Genomic DNA, 19,550 nt, shown 5'->3' with positions numbered 1-19,550 from the left:
CAAACTTAATTTTTTGGTTGGGTGTTTGCTGGGATCCTAAAGAGAACGTTTTTTGTTTTGCGAGAAAACACTCATTTGTCATTTTAAGAGTAAGACATATTTTAGTTACTTTGTTTGGTTAGTTATTTTTGTAAACAAAAAGAACGGTGTGCAGCTGTATTATCTGAGTAACTACAAGTATCGAAAGCTGATTGGGCCATTCGAAAGTCATAAAAAGTTATAGTATAGTATGTCATAAAAAAGTCATAAAAAGTCATAGTAGGTCATAAAAAAAGTCCTAAAACGTTGTTGTCATAAAAAGTCATAGCATAGCATGTAATAAAAAAAAAAAAGTCATAAAAAAAATCATATTATAGTATGCCATAAAAAGGTCTAAAAAGTCATAGTATAGTATGCTATAAAAATTCATAGTATAGTATGTCAAAAAAAGAGGTTTAATTTAATTTCACGAGCCATGGTTAGTAATGAGCTAATACTACATCAAATCACTTTTTAAAGTGGTGCAGCAGTATGACAATGTAAACACAACAACACATACTAAAACATAAAATAGGTGATCACAGAGAGTCACAAAGACTGAATGGAGCAAAAGCAGGAACAGACCCTGTTTGTTAAAGTATTAACTCTATACAAACACACTACCTACTAGTCGGTGGCAGTAATACACAAGTTTCTAAAGCAACAGAGGAAGAAGAGATTTCACTGTTTTCTTGTTTACGATTTAAGCGTTGACCAAAAATCTGCAAGTAAACAATCTCAAAAGTGTTAATGTGGATGGAATCAGGTTTCATATGTATCCACATTAGTGTGTATATGGCCTGAAATGTTGCTTCACTAAAATCGCAGGTTGACTGGAACAGACTCGTCCTGTTTAACTTCCCCCTCATCCCTCCCTTCACACCCACTTCCCATAATGCTGCCCCCACCCATTCTAGCCACCAATCCTCACCCGAACAACAAGTACCTCCTTGTACCTACTGGGTAGGCGCACACACACACACACACACACACACACACACACACACACACACACACACACACACACACACACACACACACACACACACACACACACACACACACACACACACACACACACACACGGAAAAATCCAGTATGTGCAGACACTGCAGCTTGGTTGTACCCCAGGACAAGCTGGCGTTCTCTTTATATTTAATTTGGACTCACAAACACCAGTGGTGGGGAGTTTAGTGGAAAGACACACTTCATCTGCCAGTCCTCGTCACTCCCCTCAGACAGTGATTGTGCAGTTTCTCTCTCAGTCGAAATTTACTGACCCAACGTCTAAATGACCCTAATACACCCACGACCGGTGAGGACTCTACACAAGGCCGATATTGGCTTTTTACAATTCTAGCACAGAGTGTTGTTCTCACACCTTTAGTTTGCTTCATTAGGCCCAGACCAAGATAAAAATGATCCACTGTTGCCTTTTAGTTCTGCTCTGTTTCCTGTTCACACTGACAAATTACAAACAAACCAAGAGCTGTAAACATGAAGTCACAAGGTAACTTACTGATTGGACAGTTTTGGTGACTGTCATCATCAGCACTACATGGACCCACCAGGAAAACAACATTTCTGTTAACTGACAGCAAGTGATGCTGCAATCATAATGGTGGAATCTGGGAAGATAACTTCTCAGATTCCACAATTATGATCATTAATATTTGAGAAGGCAACTATCTGGACCTCATTTCTTAAATAGTGGCAAACGAGAGAAAAAAAAGGTTTCTTTTAACATATGGGTTCCAAATAATGGAGTGTTGTTTTCTCAACACTTCACAATCCGCATATGAATTTAACAGCAGTTTATATTTTGAATTTGTGCTAATATCACGTATATTCCATGACTAAATATTGTGGTTCGACTGCTTTGGTTTTACATGGAATCGGACCAAGGACACATTTTTCATGCACTTTTGGTCTAGTTGTTCCACAACAGTTTGATGGACAGCGTTTTAAACCAACCAAAATAATCCAAACCAAAACCCATGAGTGTTTGTTTGAAATGAACCCAACGGGTTCAGTGTGACAGCATCATGTCTCAGACCGCCATTTCATTCATGGCTCTGTCTCAGGAGGCCGCCTGGGAAGCATCTAATAGATTCAGAATTGAACAGTGGTGACATATAAACATACAAAGATCAGAAGTAAAAGTCTACTCTCACTGGGATCTGTGAGATTGCTCAAACTGAAATCAACTTTAGCACCCCATACACAAACTCCTGGAACACCCCGTTAACCTTCGGAACCAATCAAGAACCCCTGGCATGAATCCAAGCATTTCTTCATTGCTTTTGAGAACCCCTTGGACCATCGTGAAGAGCTCTTGCAATACATCTACAAATTCCTGGAGCCCCTTAAAAAGCATTAAAGCTCCTTCACAAACCCCTGGAACCACATCAAGAACCCCCTGAATGCTTTCAATAATGCAGGGACTCCTTCAAAAGACCTTTTATTCGTTAAAGGGGTGATAGAATGATTATATAGGGTATTTCACACTGTTCCTTATGGTCTCCTAATGGGGTATGTAACATTGGTTGGGCTGAAAATGGCCCAGGTGCTATTTTTTTTGGCCCTTATGCATCCCTGTGTTTTGGCTCTATTTGGAACGACAGCTTTTCTTCCAAATATGGTATGCTCGTGAATATTTAGATGAGCTGCGCGCTGATTGGTTGAGGAGAATCGGCACTACACACACATTAGAGAACACGTGCTGATTGGTTGGGCGAATCCAATACAAACACATTAGAACCACACACACTCGCTGCCCTCGCGCACGAACACACACACAAACACACACACACACACACGCTGCCCCGCGCACACACACAAACACAGACACACACACTGACACACCGCTGCAATACACCCACACACACACACACACACACACACACACACACACACACACACACACACACACACACACACACACACACACACACACTGCTGCATACCGCACACACACAAACACAGACACACACACACACACTGACACACTCCGCTGCACAGCGCACACACACAGGCACACTGTTACATGCCCAGACATGCCCAGGCGAGAGCCGCAGCGGCTAAAACAGCCGAGACAAAATAAAAAAGTTTCGACACTTTCATTATAACTAGTGTTGTTCTAACTCTTGCGACATAAAAAAACCTCCACCAAAAAATTAACTCACCTTGTAGCTAGTAAGCGTGGGGAGAGGAGAGTAAACCCCTGCAAGCCTGTCCTCTGCCAGTGCCTCTGCAGCGCTGCGTTAGATCCATAACTCCCTCTCGTCCAATATACTCGTTCTAAACCCTTTTCTCTCGGCCAGTAGGCTATTCCGTTGTACAGTCTGGAACACTGCATTTACGACCATGGTTCATTTTCAATATCCTTGCAAAACCTCCAAACTTTCTTCTTTTCTAAAGTACACAGCGCAGCTCGTGTGGGAGATCCTGACACAGCTCCAGCTCAGTGAGTCTGTGAAGGCGGTGAGGCCGACAGGAAAGGCAGCAAACCCGGCCATCAGCCGCCGCCTGTCTCGGCAGATTGTGGAGCTTGTGAAGTCCGACACTGACTTACCAAATTTGCAATTAGCCATCAAACGGCCCATATTTGAGTTTTACTCGCATAAAAAAGAAGTGAATTTTGTAATGGAATAGCAGAGATCTGCACGACCTAGATCTAGAAGACCAACTGACCTCAGTTCAGTTAGTGGCCTATGTAAATTTGGGGGCGTTACAAAGATAGAAGGTTGAGCCAAATGAGGAGGATTTGGGAGGTTGACGTCAACTTCCAGCTTTGTTCAGATTCGCCCGTTTTTAGCGGCAGTTTCAAATTGTGAGATTTGCAGAGGAAAGGGGTGTCAATGGGATTTTGAGGTTCTATGTATGTCCTATTTACCCTCCAAACTGTCGTTATTCAACTATGACAGGGTAAAATCGGTTTTGCATTCTATCACCCCTTTAAGGATATCTGGAACTCCTTTAAGAAACACCTGGTACCATGGATGTACTATACTAATGGTTTACAAATAACTGGCTCACCCAACACAAACACAAAACAGTAGGGGTGTGACGAGACACTCCGCTCATGAGACGAGAAGAGATTTTAACACTATTTTAAAGAAACCTTTGAATAAGAAATATGACTGGAAAAATTGTCCTTACTCAGAGAACCACAGTTACAACGTACAACGCATTGCAGCAGTAAACAAGGAAGTAGGCTGCTCTTGTATTGATTTATGACCATTTTAAGATGAGGGGAGAACATTTCTCTTTGTTTAATATCATTAAAAGTAAAGTTAGGTTTTGCTTTTTGCTTCCGACTCATTTAAAAAAAAGAGAGAAAGAGAGCGAGAGCGATCTGCGCCAGTCAGCGCCACACTGAACTTCACGCTGCAGTCCGTGTGCGTATCGAGCGTGAGTGAGTGAGTGAGAGAGAGAGTAAGAGTGAGTGAGAGTGAGAGAGAGCGGCCATACCCTCCAACATCTTAACGCTGGGTTTTACAGGCAGCTTTTTACAATTGCACCTCTGCTACCGCTCTGCAAAAATGAACTCCCAGTCAACTTTGGCGAACGGGCAGAGGATCTTCAATGCTAATTTAGAGATCCAAGCCAGACTCTTCTTCAAAACCAGATGTATTATAAGACACAGAGTCTGACATCCACTTGACTAACTGAAAGGCTGACTCTGCCACACCACATCCAGCTCTCAATAAATCCACATCGGGATGTTCATACCTGCAGCTGTTGTCATTGGGATGTCCCTGCAGCGAGCTGGCAGCGCGGGACAGTCCCATGCGAGCGAAGGCGTGGTAGTGGCTGAGCGTGGAGTCTGATAGGCTGGCGGGGCCGTCCGTCTCCTGCTCATAGATGTTTTCCCAGTAGGCTTGAAGGCCCGGGGTGCCTGGGGGGTACGGTCCAAACAGGTAGGAGTCCAGCTGGTTGATGATCTCCTGACTGACGCTGGCCTCAAACTTCCTGGCAAAGAAGGTGGGTCTGGACGCTTGCTGTGGTCGAAAAGACAGAAGGAGACGAGGAGGGAGGATTATTGTAAGACTAACTTTGACCTTCAATAAAAAAAAAGGAATAAATAAAATCATAAATTAATATTTAAAACAGGAGAAATAAGTGTATAAACCACAGTTATAAAATCAAGAAATAGAATAACTGACTAGAAGGAGACTCGGAGAGCACAGTCCTCTGCCAAGGCATGCCCTATCCCGCAATGTTAACGTCCTACTTGAAGGGGCGTTCACGTGAATTTTTGCCAGTTGGCAATAAATGTTTCCGATTATCCTGACACCACACGAACAAATGCCCCATCTTGCAATGTTAATGAAAGTGAAAAATAATTCACGTATCTGCCCTGTGATTTGGATGCGCTCCGAAGTTTAATTTAAGAAATGGGCCAGTAGTTTTTCAATAATCATGCTGACAAACCGAGCCGAAAACATGACCTCCTTGGCAGAGGTAATAATAAGATTAACAATAAGATTGTTGTTCAAATCACAACGTGTTGAAATAGAATTCCTAAGAATGAGAATAAACTCCTGCTGTACTTTGATCTAGCCTACTTAGGATCTAGTGGCTGTCGTTTGTTTTTCTAGCTTTGAACACACTGACTTACAGTTTATGCAAAGCAAATAGTATGAATGTAAAATAAATCTCCAGCATCCAGTTAAAAAGCCTCACTTAAAATATAAAAAGTTTACAGGTTAGCAAGCGCCAACAGTTTGTTTCATACGACTACATGAACTGCAAAAAGAAAAAAAATATTTTATTTACTATCATGGAAAACTAAGAAAAACACCAAATATGTCATCTTTGAGAAGCTGGAACTAAAGAATATTTGTCATTTTTAATAAGAATAAATGACCTTTTTCTGGGATTTGGGGTGTTATTTTGTGTCTCTGGTGCTTCCACACGCATACAAACTTTGAAAAAAAGCCATCCATGCTGTTTTGAGTGAGATACGGTTTCTGAATGTGTCCTGCCTTCAGTCTCCAGGTAAGCTGTTCAAAATCTGCAGGGCTTTCTACGTCACTAGCCGAAATGATGGGGCTAACCGTTAGCATGCTAGCTCATTCTCAATGGCAAAACACTGCTACAACACACACAAATTCACCCTAATCTACAAAATAAATTGTATAGAACTACTTATGTCCCTGTTCTGCAGGTATTCCACGCAAAGTTGGAAGTGCGCCCCTTAGAAGAAGTCTTCCGGCTAATCCTGCCTTATACAGGCCGAAGTTGGAGAAACAGCTAGCTAGCTCATGTAATCCTTACCTAGCTACTGCGCATGTGTGACTGCCAACAAAGATGTTACAGAAGTTGAGATGCCTCACTCTGTAGCTAAAACAGACCTGACACAGGGTGAAAATAGGAGCTGCAGCAATGTGCATTACAACAAAAATATGTTTTTTTGAAAATTAAACCATGTAAACCTATTCTGATACAATCTCAAATTACAATTATGAACCTGAAAATGAGCATAATATGGCCACTTTAAGTCACAATAAAACTTCACAATAAAACCAAAGTAAGTCTAGGGTCAGCACTATTTGCATATCAGCTGAACATACTATGGCCCTACAAATCACAGTTTAAACGCAGAGGGCCCAAAGAAAAACACACTCACTCCATATTTAGAGCCCAATTGCACTGTTGTGCTTCAAAAGAGATCAAGGGTCACTTTCTCTCTCTCTCTAAACAAATTCAACACCGAAGTTCCAACAGTATTCTCCCCTGTCATGAAACACTGTTGGGACATCCACTAAATGGAATATTGAATGATATCATTCTAAAACCATTTCAAATGTAAATAATATATTTGGTGGGAATTACACTTTAAACAGCGGATTACAAACTTTTAAATGGTAGTGCACATTGAATAAAACTCAAAGACACTTTACATATGGAAGAACACAAATTATACCGGAGAGCCTTCTATGGAAAGCCAAGTTAGGACAAGTCAATTCACGCACACACTTTGTCGTGGGGGCCAGTCTGGAGGAAGGAAGGGCGTGGGTTATGATGTCATCAGGAGGGTGTGACCTCAGCAAAGCAGCTATTGGTGAGCCCCAGCAGCACCAGCGAGCCAGGAAACCCCAACATAATGAGAGCCATACCGACTGCCCAGGCAGCAGCTGAGCTCTTTATTCAGCGGGGCAGTTTTATCCGTCACACACAGTCTTACACAGCTAAAGACAACAGTGGAAACCACTAGTTACAGGCACAGGAGGGATTCTTGTTTCCTTCATCAGAAGATCAGAGGCCTATTATATAAAACTGTATGTTCTCGGTTTTCACTGTAGGAGGTCAGCCAAATACGATTCAACCAGCTGCTCTTTTTTTGGAGCCGTTTCAGCTTTATATAGTTGATTGAGATTGAACAGTTTTTAGCTTTGTGAACATGCTGCTGCGGATTTTACTTTTTCTCCTTTAGTTCATTTTTAAACCACAGTATTAACAGTGGGGAATGAAGTATTCAGAGCTTTTACTTAAGTAAAAGAAGCAATACTACAGCTTTGACTAAAAGTCCTGCATTAAAAATAAAGTTAAAGTAAAAGTTAAAAAGTATTAGCATAAAAATATACTTTAAGTACCAAAGTAAAAGTACTTGTATGCAGATTATTGTTTGTTGGATTATTGATGCCGATTATTGATCGATTAATCAAGTATTTTGATTCTAAACAATATTAGCGCTGCAAATGATCAGTCAAAAAATGTACAGTAGTCTTAAAAAAAACAAAAAACAAAAAAAAAAAAAGAACGATTTCACATTTTCCCAATGGGACTTCTTCATATTACTTGCTTTGTTTGACCAACAGTCCATAATTCCAATGACTTTACAATGATATAAAACAGAGAAAGGCAACACATTCTCACATTAAAAGAAGCTGAAACTGGGAAATTTGCTTGGTAAATTACGATTAATTGATAATCAGAATTGTTGCACTAACTTACACATTGATTCCCCTCACTCTTTGGTTTATGTGCTTTTAACTGGATCCTGACTCGGAGAAAAAGATCAGCAACATCCAACACACTGCACAAAAACGAAACTCTTAATAATTTAAAAGCAAGTCTTCAGTCTCAACCGGTTAAATAATGGAAATAAATACTGTACATGTGTGTTCCTGACCCGTACATTCAGGACTCTGAGCCGTCTTTCTTGCTGGCAAACCCCGGCATTATGATAATGACAACCTTAGAAACCTCAGCGCCAACTAGCTACAAAGCTCTAAAAATATGAACTGCCTAAAGTGTACAGCTGTTTCCAGGATCAGCTCTTCTTATAGAAACCATCAGTAGCTCGACCACAGACGCTGTCTTCAGGTCTGTCGTTACAGGGAGCCAGGAACGCCTACTGTAAGTAAAAGCAGCACTGCTAATTTGTGAATACGAAGCTATTCTGGTCCCAGGCCACCGAGGCCCTGACAGGGAAGGGTGGACAGAACAGAGCGACTGAACATGATGACTATCCTCTCTGTAGCTGTGCTCTACCTCTCATTATAGGGCTGCAACATTGTCACATTCGATACAAAAAAAATCCAAAGAATGTTCACCCATGGAAAGCTTTGGGACTACTGAGAAGTTAAAACCAGGTCTGTCCTATTTAATGTCACCCAGTGTGGTAGAAAAGTAAAGTAATAAAACACAAGGTTCTTTATTCTTTCAAAGAAATAAATCAATAATTATGTTTTTTTCTGTTAACAGTTGAGTACCGATGAAACCAGGGGCTGGCTGCACAAAGACAGACTTCAACCATGGCTGCAAAGTTTCTAGTAAGTCTAAGAAAACACTGAGTGTGTCTCAGAAAAATGCCACTACGCTGGTACAGAACTGCAGGGAAACACAGCCCTTAATTTTTGGCAATAGCCTCGTGGCAGAATTTCCCACAAGTTGAAGCAAGTGCTCAAGTTTTCAAGCAGGTAGACACATGCCTGATTCTTTCCGTTTTCTATTCAGTAATATTTGAAATACTCTAAAGTCTGTAAAAACTTGGCCAAGTAACCCAAGAAAATGTCTCACCTGGAAGCGTGGCAGATCCGAGGGCTTGAAGTCGTTGGGTGAGCAGCCACACCAGTCCACAATATGCTTGTACTGGCATTTACATCCCAGTTTGCGGTTCCAGTTGGTAAGCCTCAAGTTGTTGTCCACCATGGTCTCACAGTGGGCACTGTTCTCCAACACAGTGTGGAAAAATGACTGGAGGTAGAGTACAGAGAGACAGACAAGTTTATTTACCATCCATCCATCCATCCATCCAACCAACCATCCATCCAACCAACCATCCATCCATCAATGGAGTTTAAGTATCTTCTAATCTTCATCTTTACATGATAGTATTTTAATTACATTTTCACATGTCTGTATAATTCTAGTTTGTGGCATATTTTGTTTGTAATTGCTGCCAGAACTCTCTTGATAAAGAGATTTTTAATGAGACATCCACTACAAGGTGGATTCCATTGAAATATGCGGTTTATATTCATGTCCTCTTCTAGGGGACACCAGCACACACTTCCTGTGTATTTGTATATGAAGGGTTACTTGAGTGAGTGAGTGCGTGCGTGTGTGTGTGTGTGTGTGTGTGTGTGTGTGTGTGTGCGTGCGCGTGTGTGTGTGTGTGTGTTACCTCAGCAGGCAGCAGTGTGTAGGTGTAGAAGCGCTTCATGCTGCTGACCAGCTCGTCTCGGGAGTTGACCACATAGTCCACAAAGGGCCGGTTGAGCAGGAACCAATCAGAGCCTCCGTCCACCGCAATGCCCTCTGGGATCTTGCGGTCCCCAAGACGCCACATGTGGGTGTCACACTCGTAAAAGAGACGGTCCAGACCCTGTTTACGGATGAAACTGAGAGGACACACGGTATCCAGTGTTAAGCTGATAACTCAAACTGAAACCGTGTATAATTACTTCCACCTGAGACAAATGTACTGTGATACTGTAGAGAGAGAGACATGTTTACTGTATTTCTATAAGATTATTAGTGAATACAAGCTCACTATTCAGCCACTGATCATCAGTTACTGAACCCGTCTAAGCCTGCAGACTGTAAATACCTTTGTGACTAAACCTGTGTTTGAACCGAAAAACAGATTAAAGTTTCACCACTAAAATAAAACTAAATTGCATTAAACTAAATGAATGCAAAACCAAAACAAATACTGGTTTACTTGCCGAGTCAGGCATAGTTTTAAGAAGACATCGTAACAGGGTATTTTGACTGGACTAACCAAGAAATCTGTAATTTGGGCATTTTTGGTTGTTTTTCAACAACTTCCATTATATACTATATACAGTACTATCTTACTTTTTTTTTTTTAAATCTGCATTGAGAAGGAAGAAGAAAAATAAGTTCATAAGGTAATTGTAAAAGGAGTAAGGTAATGAAGGATCACCCTTAATTACCTTACTCCTTTCCCCTACAAAAAAACAAGTTCCCCATCACCATCAGATAGAGAAAAAGAGAGAAACTCTCTGTCCTCTCGCTCTCTTACCGTGCGTTGTCTCTGCCATGAGATTTGATGAAGTTCATGTTGCGGTACTTGGACAGGAAAGCCACCAGCTGTTCATTGGTCCTGAAGGGAGACAGCAGCTGTCAATCATCAACTCAGAAACACACCTCCAGAATCAAACTGTAAGCACACGTGTCAAACCCAAGGGCCAAATATGGCCACTCGCAAATTTTGATCTGAATTGGGCCCACCTAGTTGTGCGCCAAACTTAAAAGATGGGAAACTGTTTGCAATCTGCAATTACACACAGAGGTATGATGGCTAAACCATGGTAAAGTGTGAGATGGGTGAGTAAATTGCCAGTTTCATGACTAGGAAAGGGAAAGCTCTCGCCGATCTTGAGGATGAAAGGTGGTTATGTGACTTGACAGTCGGTGGCAAACGCACTCACCACGGCTTTCCCGTGAGAGAGATGCGTCACACGCAGATTCGCCAAATTTGAGACTCAGAAATTCCCACACAACCAGTGAGTTGTTGTATACATACAGTGAAACAGGTTGTTGTGAGCAAATCAAATCGATTAATCAATACCTTCAGCTGTACTAATGGAGTAAAAAGTATAATATTTCCCTCTGAGATGTAGTGGAGAAGAAAGTGGCATGGGAAGAAAACACTTAAGTACCTTAAACTTGTACTTGGGTAAATGTACTCCGTTACATTCCACCACAAATACAAATCTAATCTAAGAGGTCCATTCTCAGCAGCCCAATCTCATATTTTGTCCACATTTACCTTTCGTAATTTAATTTGCCAAAACACTTTGTTCTTAAACTCCTCTTATATGATCTCATAACGTATTATCATGTGTGTCTCTACAGGAGGAAGAAAAACATCCCCAAACCATAAAATAGACTCACGCAACACACATTCCCAATAGCTGTTTTTTTTTTTTTTTAAACAATGTTTAAAAGGGGGATTTCTTCCTCTAATGGATACACGTCTAAGCAGGATGCCATTAAATAGTCTAACAAATCGTCTGTGTCTTTTAAACAATGCAAAACAATCTTCCATTTAGGGGAATTGGAGTGACTCTAAACGATTCTGTTTGGGACAGCTGGACCAGTTTATTTAGCTTCCTCTTCCAGCTGAGAGCAAACAGCTAAGCTGCAGTGTGTGGCCTGAAGCGGAGGCAGGCAGCACATTCACACAGCCACTCCCAGCATGTAGTGGGAGCTGGAAGCACACGGCTCGAGCCTGGTGTCGCCCTAACCAGTAGACAGGACAGCAGACAGACAGATCATTTGATTACAGCCATTAAGACGAACCGCAGGCATGCATGTGTGCGTTTGTGGGCATGTTTGTGTTCATCAGTATCTCACACACACGCTTAAATCTAACTGAGGCTGCGACAACATATGGTCATATATCACAAAATATGCTTCTCACATTCAACAAATTATGTCCTTTGAAATCGCTGTCATGTGAGAACCATGCAGCCTCTCTCTGAAAAGTGAACTTTTCATGGCGTCAGAAAAACCGCCCTGTTTTTTAGCTTTGTGACGGTGTGTTTCCCAGAAGATCCAAGAGGCTTTATTTAGCGCTTAGGAACTAGGAGAATTTTCTTGATACATAGAAAAACACTACCCTTCAGTTTATCACAAACATCAACATTCAACATCAACACATCTGGAGATACATGGTTTTCACTGGACAGGAAGGGGATGAAACGTGTCACCTGAAAAGCAACTACAGCTGTCAGACAAATACAATGGAGTAAACAGTACAATATTTACCTATGAGATGTAGTGCAGTTAATAAACAAGTGATTACATGTTATTGTTAATCAGTGATCTTTAGAGGTGCTGGTAGATGGATTTTGTTACATTTAGCTGCTAGCCGTTTCCCCTATGTTTAGTCTTTTTGCTTAGCTAAGTTAACTGGCTGTAGCTTTATATTTATAGTGAAGACATGAGAATGGTATTAATCTGAACTCAGAGCAAGATAGCGAATATGTGTATTTCACCATACACACATTGGCCAATTTCTTTCACATTTCCTAAATTTGCTTTAGTCTACATGCTTGATAAATATGCCCACTGCTAAAATAAACTGGATTGGCTGTCAGATGTATGATCCTCTGAAGCTAGCGGTTTGATATTTGAAAAGTTAATGTGACCTTCTCTTGAGGGTTAAAGAGAAACATGCAGTACTCACACACACACACACACACACACACACAACCCCCATTGACTCACTCTCTATGACGTCAAAGCTATCGATGGTATTGTGCTAATGCTGTGCTATGGATTTTAGCTGGAAGGGTGTTCAAACAGTCACTTTGATAGGTGGAAAGAGAAGGATCAGTGAGTGTGAGTGTGTGTGTGTTATTAAAGAGTATTCAAAGAGGAAGTTTAATGTTTTAAAGCACACATTAGTCTTTGGATTTGGTTTACTTTGGGGGAATAGGTTAGTTTAGGGTCAGGATTTAAGTTTGGGATTAAAAATGATATCAAGATTCATATATATATGTATGTATGTATATATATATATATACATACATACATACATACATACATACATACATACACACATACACACACTTTTTTATTATTTTAACATCTTCAGTGAGAGGATTTTTCTCTTTATATCACTGTAAATGGAAAATTCATTTTGCACCGTTGGTCGGACAAAACAAAACATTTAAATATGTCCTTTTGCATTCTGGGCATTTTTTTTAAAACTATATTCTGAAATAAATTCATTGAGAAAATGATCTGCAAATTAAATAAATAATTCATTTAAATTTAAATAAATGTATGCAATATGAATTTCCCCAGTCTGGAACAAATTTTTCCAATTGCTCAGAGTCCGACACCACATGAATGCAGTACAATGCCCTATCTGGTAATGTTAACAAAAGTAAAAAAAACAAGTTGTGTATCCACACATTGATTCAAAACCGCTCCAAAAATGTAATGGGTTCTTCCAATCAATCAATTTTATTTGTCATATGAAACCGTACAGGTACAATTCTATTCTTGGCCCATGCTACGCCCTTCCACCAAGTTTCAGGGAAATCTGGTCAGTAGTTTTTCGGTTATCCTGCTAACAAACAAACCGACAAAAACACCACAAACCAAGCCGAAAACATGACCTCCTCTGTTATTAAAAATAAACCCAGTTAGCCAAGATGGCTTGGCTCAACAGTGGTGATAATCCAGCCGGACTGGTTGCCAGACCCTCATCATCAGAATCGGCACAAGTTGGCTATAAATGGGCCAATGGAACTGTACCAAAAAGGTTACCTCTTTTAGTCACGACTACAGCTACAGCAAGCAAATCACCATTAAACACCTCCACTGATCACAGCCAAGCTCTTTCCTCAACAATACAGATCCCTTCAAATCCCCAAGCAGCAAGACAGCCATTAAAAGAGCTCAGCTTCAAAGCTACATACAGACTCCCGATGCATTCAGAGTCGATGCACTTGAGGTCTATTGGCCACGTAACCTGATCCATAAGCCCTTAAACAAACCAAACCAGGCTTTAACAGATCAATGTGCTGTGTGTTTGGATGGAACTTGACATAATCGATAAATCCCCACAGTCTTCTACAGGGATACAAAACAGGGAACAGCGGGGGGGATTTTCGACCAAACCCATTTCAAAAAAGTGTTTTAGTCAGAAGATTTCTGTCTTTTGGTTTAAGCACAAATAGAAAACCTGATAAGGGCCATTTTTGGGCCTTGTTAGCTTGAAATGTAAACAACTGGTCCTTAAATTCAGTTATTTAAAACTGTTGCTTCGACAAAGAAATGCAAAGTACAATTTTAAACCTGCAATAAAAAAGTAGAATGAATCTAATCACTAAGAGGTGACCACTCCTGTGGCTGACCCGGTCTCTCACCTGATGGGGTAGTCTGCAGCGCTGAGGTTGATAAAGAAGTCCCAGGACCAGTCAGACATTTTAAGAAGGTCCTCCATGCTGCGAAGGTACATAGTCAATAGGCTGGCCCCACCCCAGATGGTGGACATCCGCCAGGAAGTCACCCGGACGTTGGGATACTGGCCGGCCCAAGTCAGAACCTCTCTGTAGAGGTAGTTCGACCTCTGAGAACGGTGGAAAATGACAACAAAAAAGGGAAGTTATAGTGTGCTTTTGTTTTGTAAGCACTTTTGAAATTTCCATTAGAAAATATTTTGATATCAACACTAAATCAAATGACTCCCTGTCATGTGAAAATGCTGCTTATACAACCAGTCTCCCTGCGAGCTAACGGTCCCAAATATCCAAAAATCTCCAGTTCAAACAGATCTGGTGTTGTGCTCATTGACAGATATTTCCAGTTATTAAAATAATTGTGTCAATCAGAGGTTAGCCATTTTCTGTTCTGAGGGAGTTATTTTGCTCTAACCAATCAGCAGTGACGGACATGTCTGTCCTATTTACGTCATTGTCAGTCGACATAGAAGTTCTTACATCATTTTTGTTCACGCACTGGTAAATTCTGAGATTTTGGGTTATTTTGCTTTTCTTTCAGACTCAACATCCAAAATATTTATTCAAGATTTTTATTTCACTACACTTGTCTATTTGCGTCTGTGGATTTCTCCTAAATTTACCAAAAGTTAGAATTAGAGAATACCTAATTTGCATATTTATATATACAATTTCAGAAAGCTTGTAAAATAAGAGACAATTGTCATCAATATTAAACTATGGAAGTGTTATGGTGTTACCCGTTAGTTAAAAGCTCTCTCAAAAGCAGTCTCATTTACATTTGTCCACATTTTTCTGGATATTTTTTGTCACTATTTTTCTGGCTGTGGCTCAGGAAGATGACTTCCCCATTTGTCTCACCTGGTCTACATGGATGTAGTAGTAGTGCGAGGTGTGGTAGATGGCTTTGAAGAGGCGCTGGAACTGACGCGAGGCTCGGCCGTGGATGACCAGGACGAAGGCGATCCGTGCCCGCACCAGCCGGGCAGCCTCTGAGGGGTCCTCCTCCCACTGTACATTCACATTAGCCTTACCTGGACACAGAGGACAAGGACAACAGCTCAGGAAACAGCATTTTTAACAGAGCAGTTAACATGATATGTATTTAATAACACTTTAAAATGCTCATATTATGCTTTTTGGATTTTTCCCTTTCCTTTATTGTGTTATATCTCTTTTTTGTGGACGTTATAAGTTTACAAAGTGAAAAAGCCCAAAGTCCACCCCAAAGGCACTTACCATCTCCAACAGAAAAAAACTGTTCACAAACTGCTCCAAACAGCTCTACTGTAGTCCAGCCTTTACTTCAGAGACAAACATGCGTCACTTTGTAACAGACATTATAATGCACCCCTAGCTGCTAGCATGGCACTCCCTCATACTCTGCAGCAGACTAGCTAGCGGTACTTACTGCGCATGTGCGACTCCCAACAAAGATGGAACACAAGTGTGATGCCTCACTCTGTAGCTAAAACAGAGAGCTCAACATATAGGGGGAAAAGAGGAGCTGCAGCAATGTGCAGTACAACAAAAATATGGTGTTTTCTGAAAATTAAACCACGTAAACCTATTCTGGTACAACCTCTAAATACAATTATGAACCTGAAAAGGAGCATAATATGAGCACTTTAAATGATGCTTTCATGTCCAGTTAGAAATATACAGTAGTTTATGTCAGAACTCAGCTATACAGTCTGAGAACTCACTTTGTCTGCAACAAGAAATGTTTGCAGTCTAGGGCTGAAACATTTAATCAATTAGTGAATACAAAGAAAAACAATTGATTGATTTCATTGATTGATTAATAAATTTAAGACATTTTTGATAACATTCTCTGGTTCCTCCACTGCTTCTCGTGTGAGGACTGCTTTTAATCGCTGCAGCCCTACTGCAGTTTGTGATACATTTATTGAAACAAAACAGATAAAATCAGCAATTTTCAGCACTTGTCAGTCACGCATCTGCAAAGAGAACACTAAGACAGACACCACTTGCTGGATTTGGGTTTCTTTGTTTAAGACAACATCACTGTCACTTCCAACCCTGATCTCCACTCCACTCCACTCCTCCATATTCACTTCCGTCTTCCTGGTACTATTCTGCCGTCTGTGGCTGGCTGAGCTAAATCTGCCTCTTGTATATACAAACCCTCTGACAGCCTCATGCTCCTCCATCATCACGCTCACTCTAAAGATGGCGCGGGTTGAGGCATGCTTGGCCTAATTAGTGACCTTCCCGGGCTGTGGGGCATGCTGGGATTGAGAGTTTGAGGAGAAATAACTGTAATCAGGCGGCTCAGCAGAGCACTGCTGTGCAGACAGAGGGAGTCAGGGGGGAGTGATGTCGTGCACGTTTCGGGATGTACACTTATGCCTGCATGAGTGCAGAAACACCCAACTTTGTTTCAACAACCCTCTTGTTCTCCATTGAGAAAACGTCAAAAGTCAAAATCAGACGTCAAACCAAATCATCTTTTGCTGCTGCTCCAGTCTGTGGATATAATGACTAGTGTATCATCAAAGCAACCTATAATCATATAAATTAAACCTCAAACGGCCCAGGGTGGTTCAGAGAGCACGACTACAAGTAAATCATTAGTCAGCCATTCCAAATATAAGACTACAAACTGCTTGTTTAATTGGGGTGTAATTACGCTGGCTGAGTATCATCCTCGCTGTGTCCGTCCATGCTTTCAGTCCCTGAAAATAGAACTGGCAAAAAACTGGATGCCTCTTCTTGGCTCTGACACGTGCCGGGTTAAAAATGCTTCTCAAAGGATAAATTTGGAAGGCAAAAAACCCTCTGACTTTTTGCAACCTGCTACTTCAAAGCAGCTGCCTTTTCGTTTTAATTCCTTTTTTTCTGTCTTTCAGCCTGTCACCCTTTCATTTGTTGACTGGCTCAATCACCAGCTGTGTTAACATGAAGGGACAAAGCAGTCCTTAAATCATAGGTTAATACATTTAAATCCAACTATGTACAATAATTCTGTGTGCTCATATTCCAGATTACACACATACGTTAAGTATAGGCTACTTGAACTTGGAAATATGCTACACCAGTTTGTTCAAATGCTGACCAACGGAAAAAGAAATGGCCTCAATTTTTTCTGTGTAACTAGACTATTTCATGTGCCTAGGAGTTGTTCTTTCTTTATTCCGTGGTATCGAAAGAGGTATCGAGTATCTTTTCCTATACTAGTATTGTATCGAAATGTCGAAATTCTGGTATTGTGACAACTTTACAGTTGCTTTAAGAGACTTCTTGAAATGAAAAAGGGTCATATCACCTCTACCCAAAAAGTCAGACTGCCCTCCATTCAGCCAACAAAAAAACATATATAACCCTTCGCCTTAATGACCTTTTTCCTTCATAATTTTCAAACAGTCCCTAAAGGAGCTGCACAAACATGACCTAAAGTTGGTTGCTAAATCTTTAAATCTTCAATCCTTAAACTTAATCTAAATGTGGATGTTTTTCAGGACTTTTATGAGTACATACTAGTAAATGCATATTTGACAACACTGACATATTGATGTTGTCTGCAATTACTTAAAGATAAAAATTAATTGGGAAAACATTGTACACTTAGTAAATATTTTACTATCTTAATATATCATATAACATTAACTTATTCATTTTTTCAGTACTCACCTTCTATGGGGCAGTAGCGAGGCACTTTCTCAGGCATCAGCGCTCTGTCTTTGTGTTTGCAGTAGACCTCCACTATCTGCAGCCGACACTCGCGGCTCTTGGCTCGGGACAGAGCAGAAATGGCTTCCTTTCCGCTGATCTCACACTGCGGCTGCTCCTTTCTCGGCTCCAAACTGGGCGGCAGCTGCGAGGCCGACATCTTCGCCTGGTAGAACGGTGGATCCTGATTGGACCCCTGGACCTGTGCTTGGACGGTTGGAACCTGGGGATGGGCTTTACGGACGTGGGTGCGGTTGTGATTGTGGCCCACCCCTCTGGGTTGGATGGGAGCGTACTTGAGGACCTCGTTAGCAGATTTTCCCAGCATGCTCTGTGGCTGGGCCTTATCCAGCTTGCGTTTTGGGTTTGCGACCGGCACACGCTGGCGTTGAGATCGAGCCCCCAGGTTGCTGTTGCTGTCGATGGTGTCAAAGTCTTTAGGGACCGAATTCTCATTGTTGTTGCTGTCCAGGTGAAGCTTCTCTTTGGGCCGGTGGGAATGGTAGGCATCCTGTGAGGGAGAAGACAAAATGAGTATAAAACCAAAGAAATTACATTCTGTATTCCTGAAAGTACTTTCTAACCTCTTCAATCACAGAGAAGATAATAAACATGGTGGTATACGGATGTTTCCTGGTCCCCAAACCTTTATTTCTACAAAATATTAAACTAGAAGGGCACTCAGAGAGTGAAGACCTCGCAAAGGCCTTGCTCTATCTAGCAATGTTAACGAAAGTAAAACATTAATTGTGTATCCGCCCCGTGATACGAATCTGCTCCAACATGTAATGCTACACCCTTCCACCAAGTTTCAGGAAAATCTGGCCAGTAGATTTTCTGTAATCCTGCTGACAGACTGACGGACAAACCAAACCAAAAACCTCCTTGGCAGAGGTATTAAAATGCTGATGGGGTTACATGTGTGAACTCCCTAAAGTGCCTAAATTTTAAAGACGTTATTTTTTTTAAATCATCATTCTAGATCTTTAAATAATCCTAAACATTTATAGCCATGCTAGCGGTGAGCCGGCGACCTCAGCGTCAGGAATTATCATGTGACATCAGGTCTCGCAATGTAACAAATTGCTTCACAGCACTGCACATACACGCCGCTACACGCCCCCATCCAGGAACCGGCTAGCTATAAGAACAAGGTAGCGATGGAGTTTTTCACACTATCGTCATGGCTGAACCTGCAAAAAAGAAGCAGAAAGCTAGGAAAGCATTGTCGGAGGAACAGAGAAAGAGGAAACTGCAGACTGAGCGAGCGAGGAGTCAGACACGAGAAACATCGGACCTGCGTTTTCAGAATGCCGAGAACTGAGACGAACACAAGTCTGCAAATCCGATGCTGACCTGGCGTTCTTGCTGTTGCACTTG

At 41.2% G+C, this 19,550-nt stretch overlaps 1 protein-coding gene and 1 long non-coding RNA gene across 2 annotated transcripts in view; one reads left to right on the top strand and one right to left on the bottom strand.

The window, feature by feature from the left end:
• The window catches only part of LOC120574228 (xylosyltransferase 1-like), a 38,115-nt gene that overhangs the window by 7,732 nt on the left and 10,833 nt on the right, over positions 1 to 19,550 (bottom strand). The window contains exons 2-8 of the mRNA XM_039824470.1: positions 18,132 to 18,681; positions 15,339 to 15,511; positions 14,385 to 14,587; positions 10,520 to 10,600; positions 9,656 to 9,872; positions 9,049 to 9,225; positions 4,753 to 5,021 (exon numbers count right to left, since the gene is read on the bottom strand). Of these exons, the coding sequence (XP_039680404.1) occupies positions 4,753 to 5,021; positions 9,049 to 9,225; positions 9,656 to 9,872; positions 10,520 to 10,600; positions 14,385 to 14,587; positions 15,339 to 15,511; positions 18,132 to 18,681 (1,670 nt within the window). The remainder of the gene's footprint in view (positions 1 to 4,752; positions 5,022 to 9,048; positions 9,226 to 9,655; positions 9,873 to 10,519; positions 10,601 to 14,384; positions 14,588 to 15,338; positions 15,512 to 18,131; positions 18,682 to 19,550) is intronic.
• On the top strand, positions 8,449 to 18,274 carry LOC120574231. The gene is made up of 3 exons (XR_005641845.1): positions 8,449 to 8,621; positions 8,734 to 8,801; positions 18,194 to 18,274. It is a non-coding gene; the product is annotated as an uncharacterized LOC120574231 (long non-coding RNA).

The sequence above is a fragment of the Perca fluviatilis genome, chromosome 15 (genome assembly GCF_010015445.1).
Source record: "Perca fluviatilis chromosome 15, GENO_Pfluv_1.0, whole genome shotgun sequence".
Taxonomy (NCBI): Eukaryota; Metazoa; Chordata; class Actinopteri; order Perciformes; family Percidae; genus Perca; species Perca fluviatilis.
This window is presented reverse-complemented; position numbering and strand designations above follow the sequence as displayed.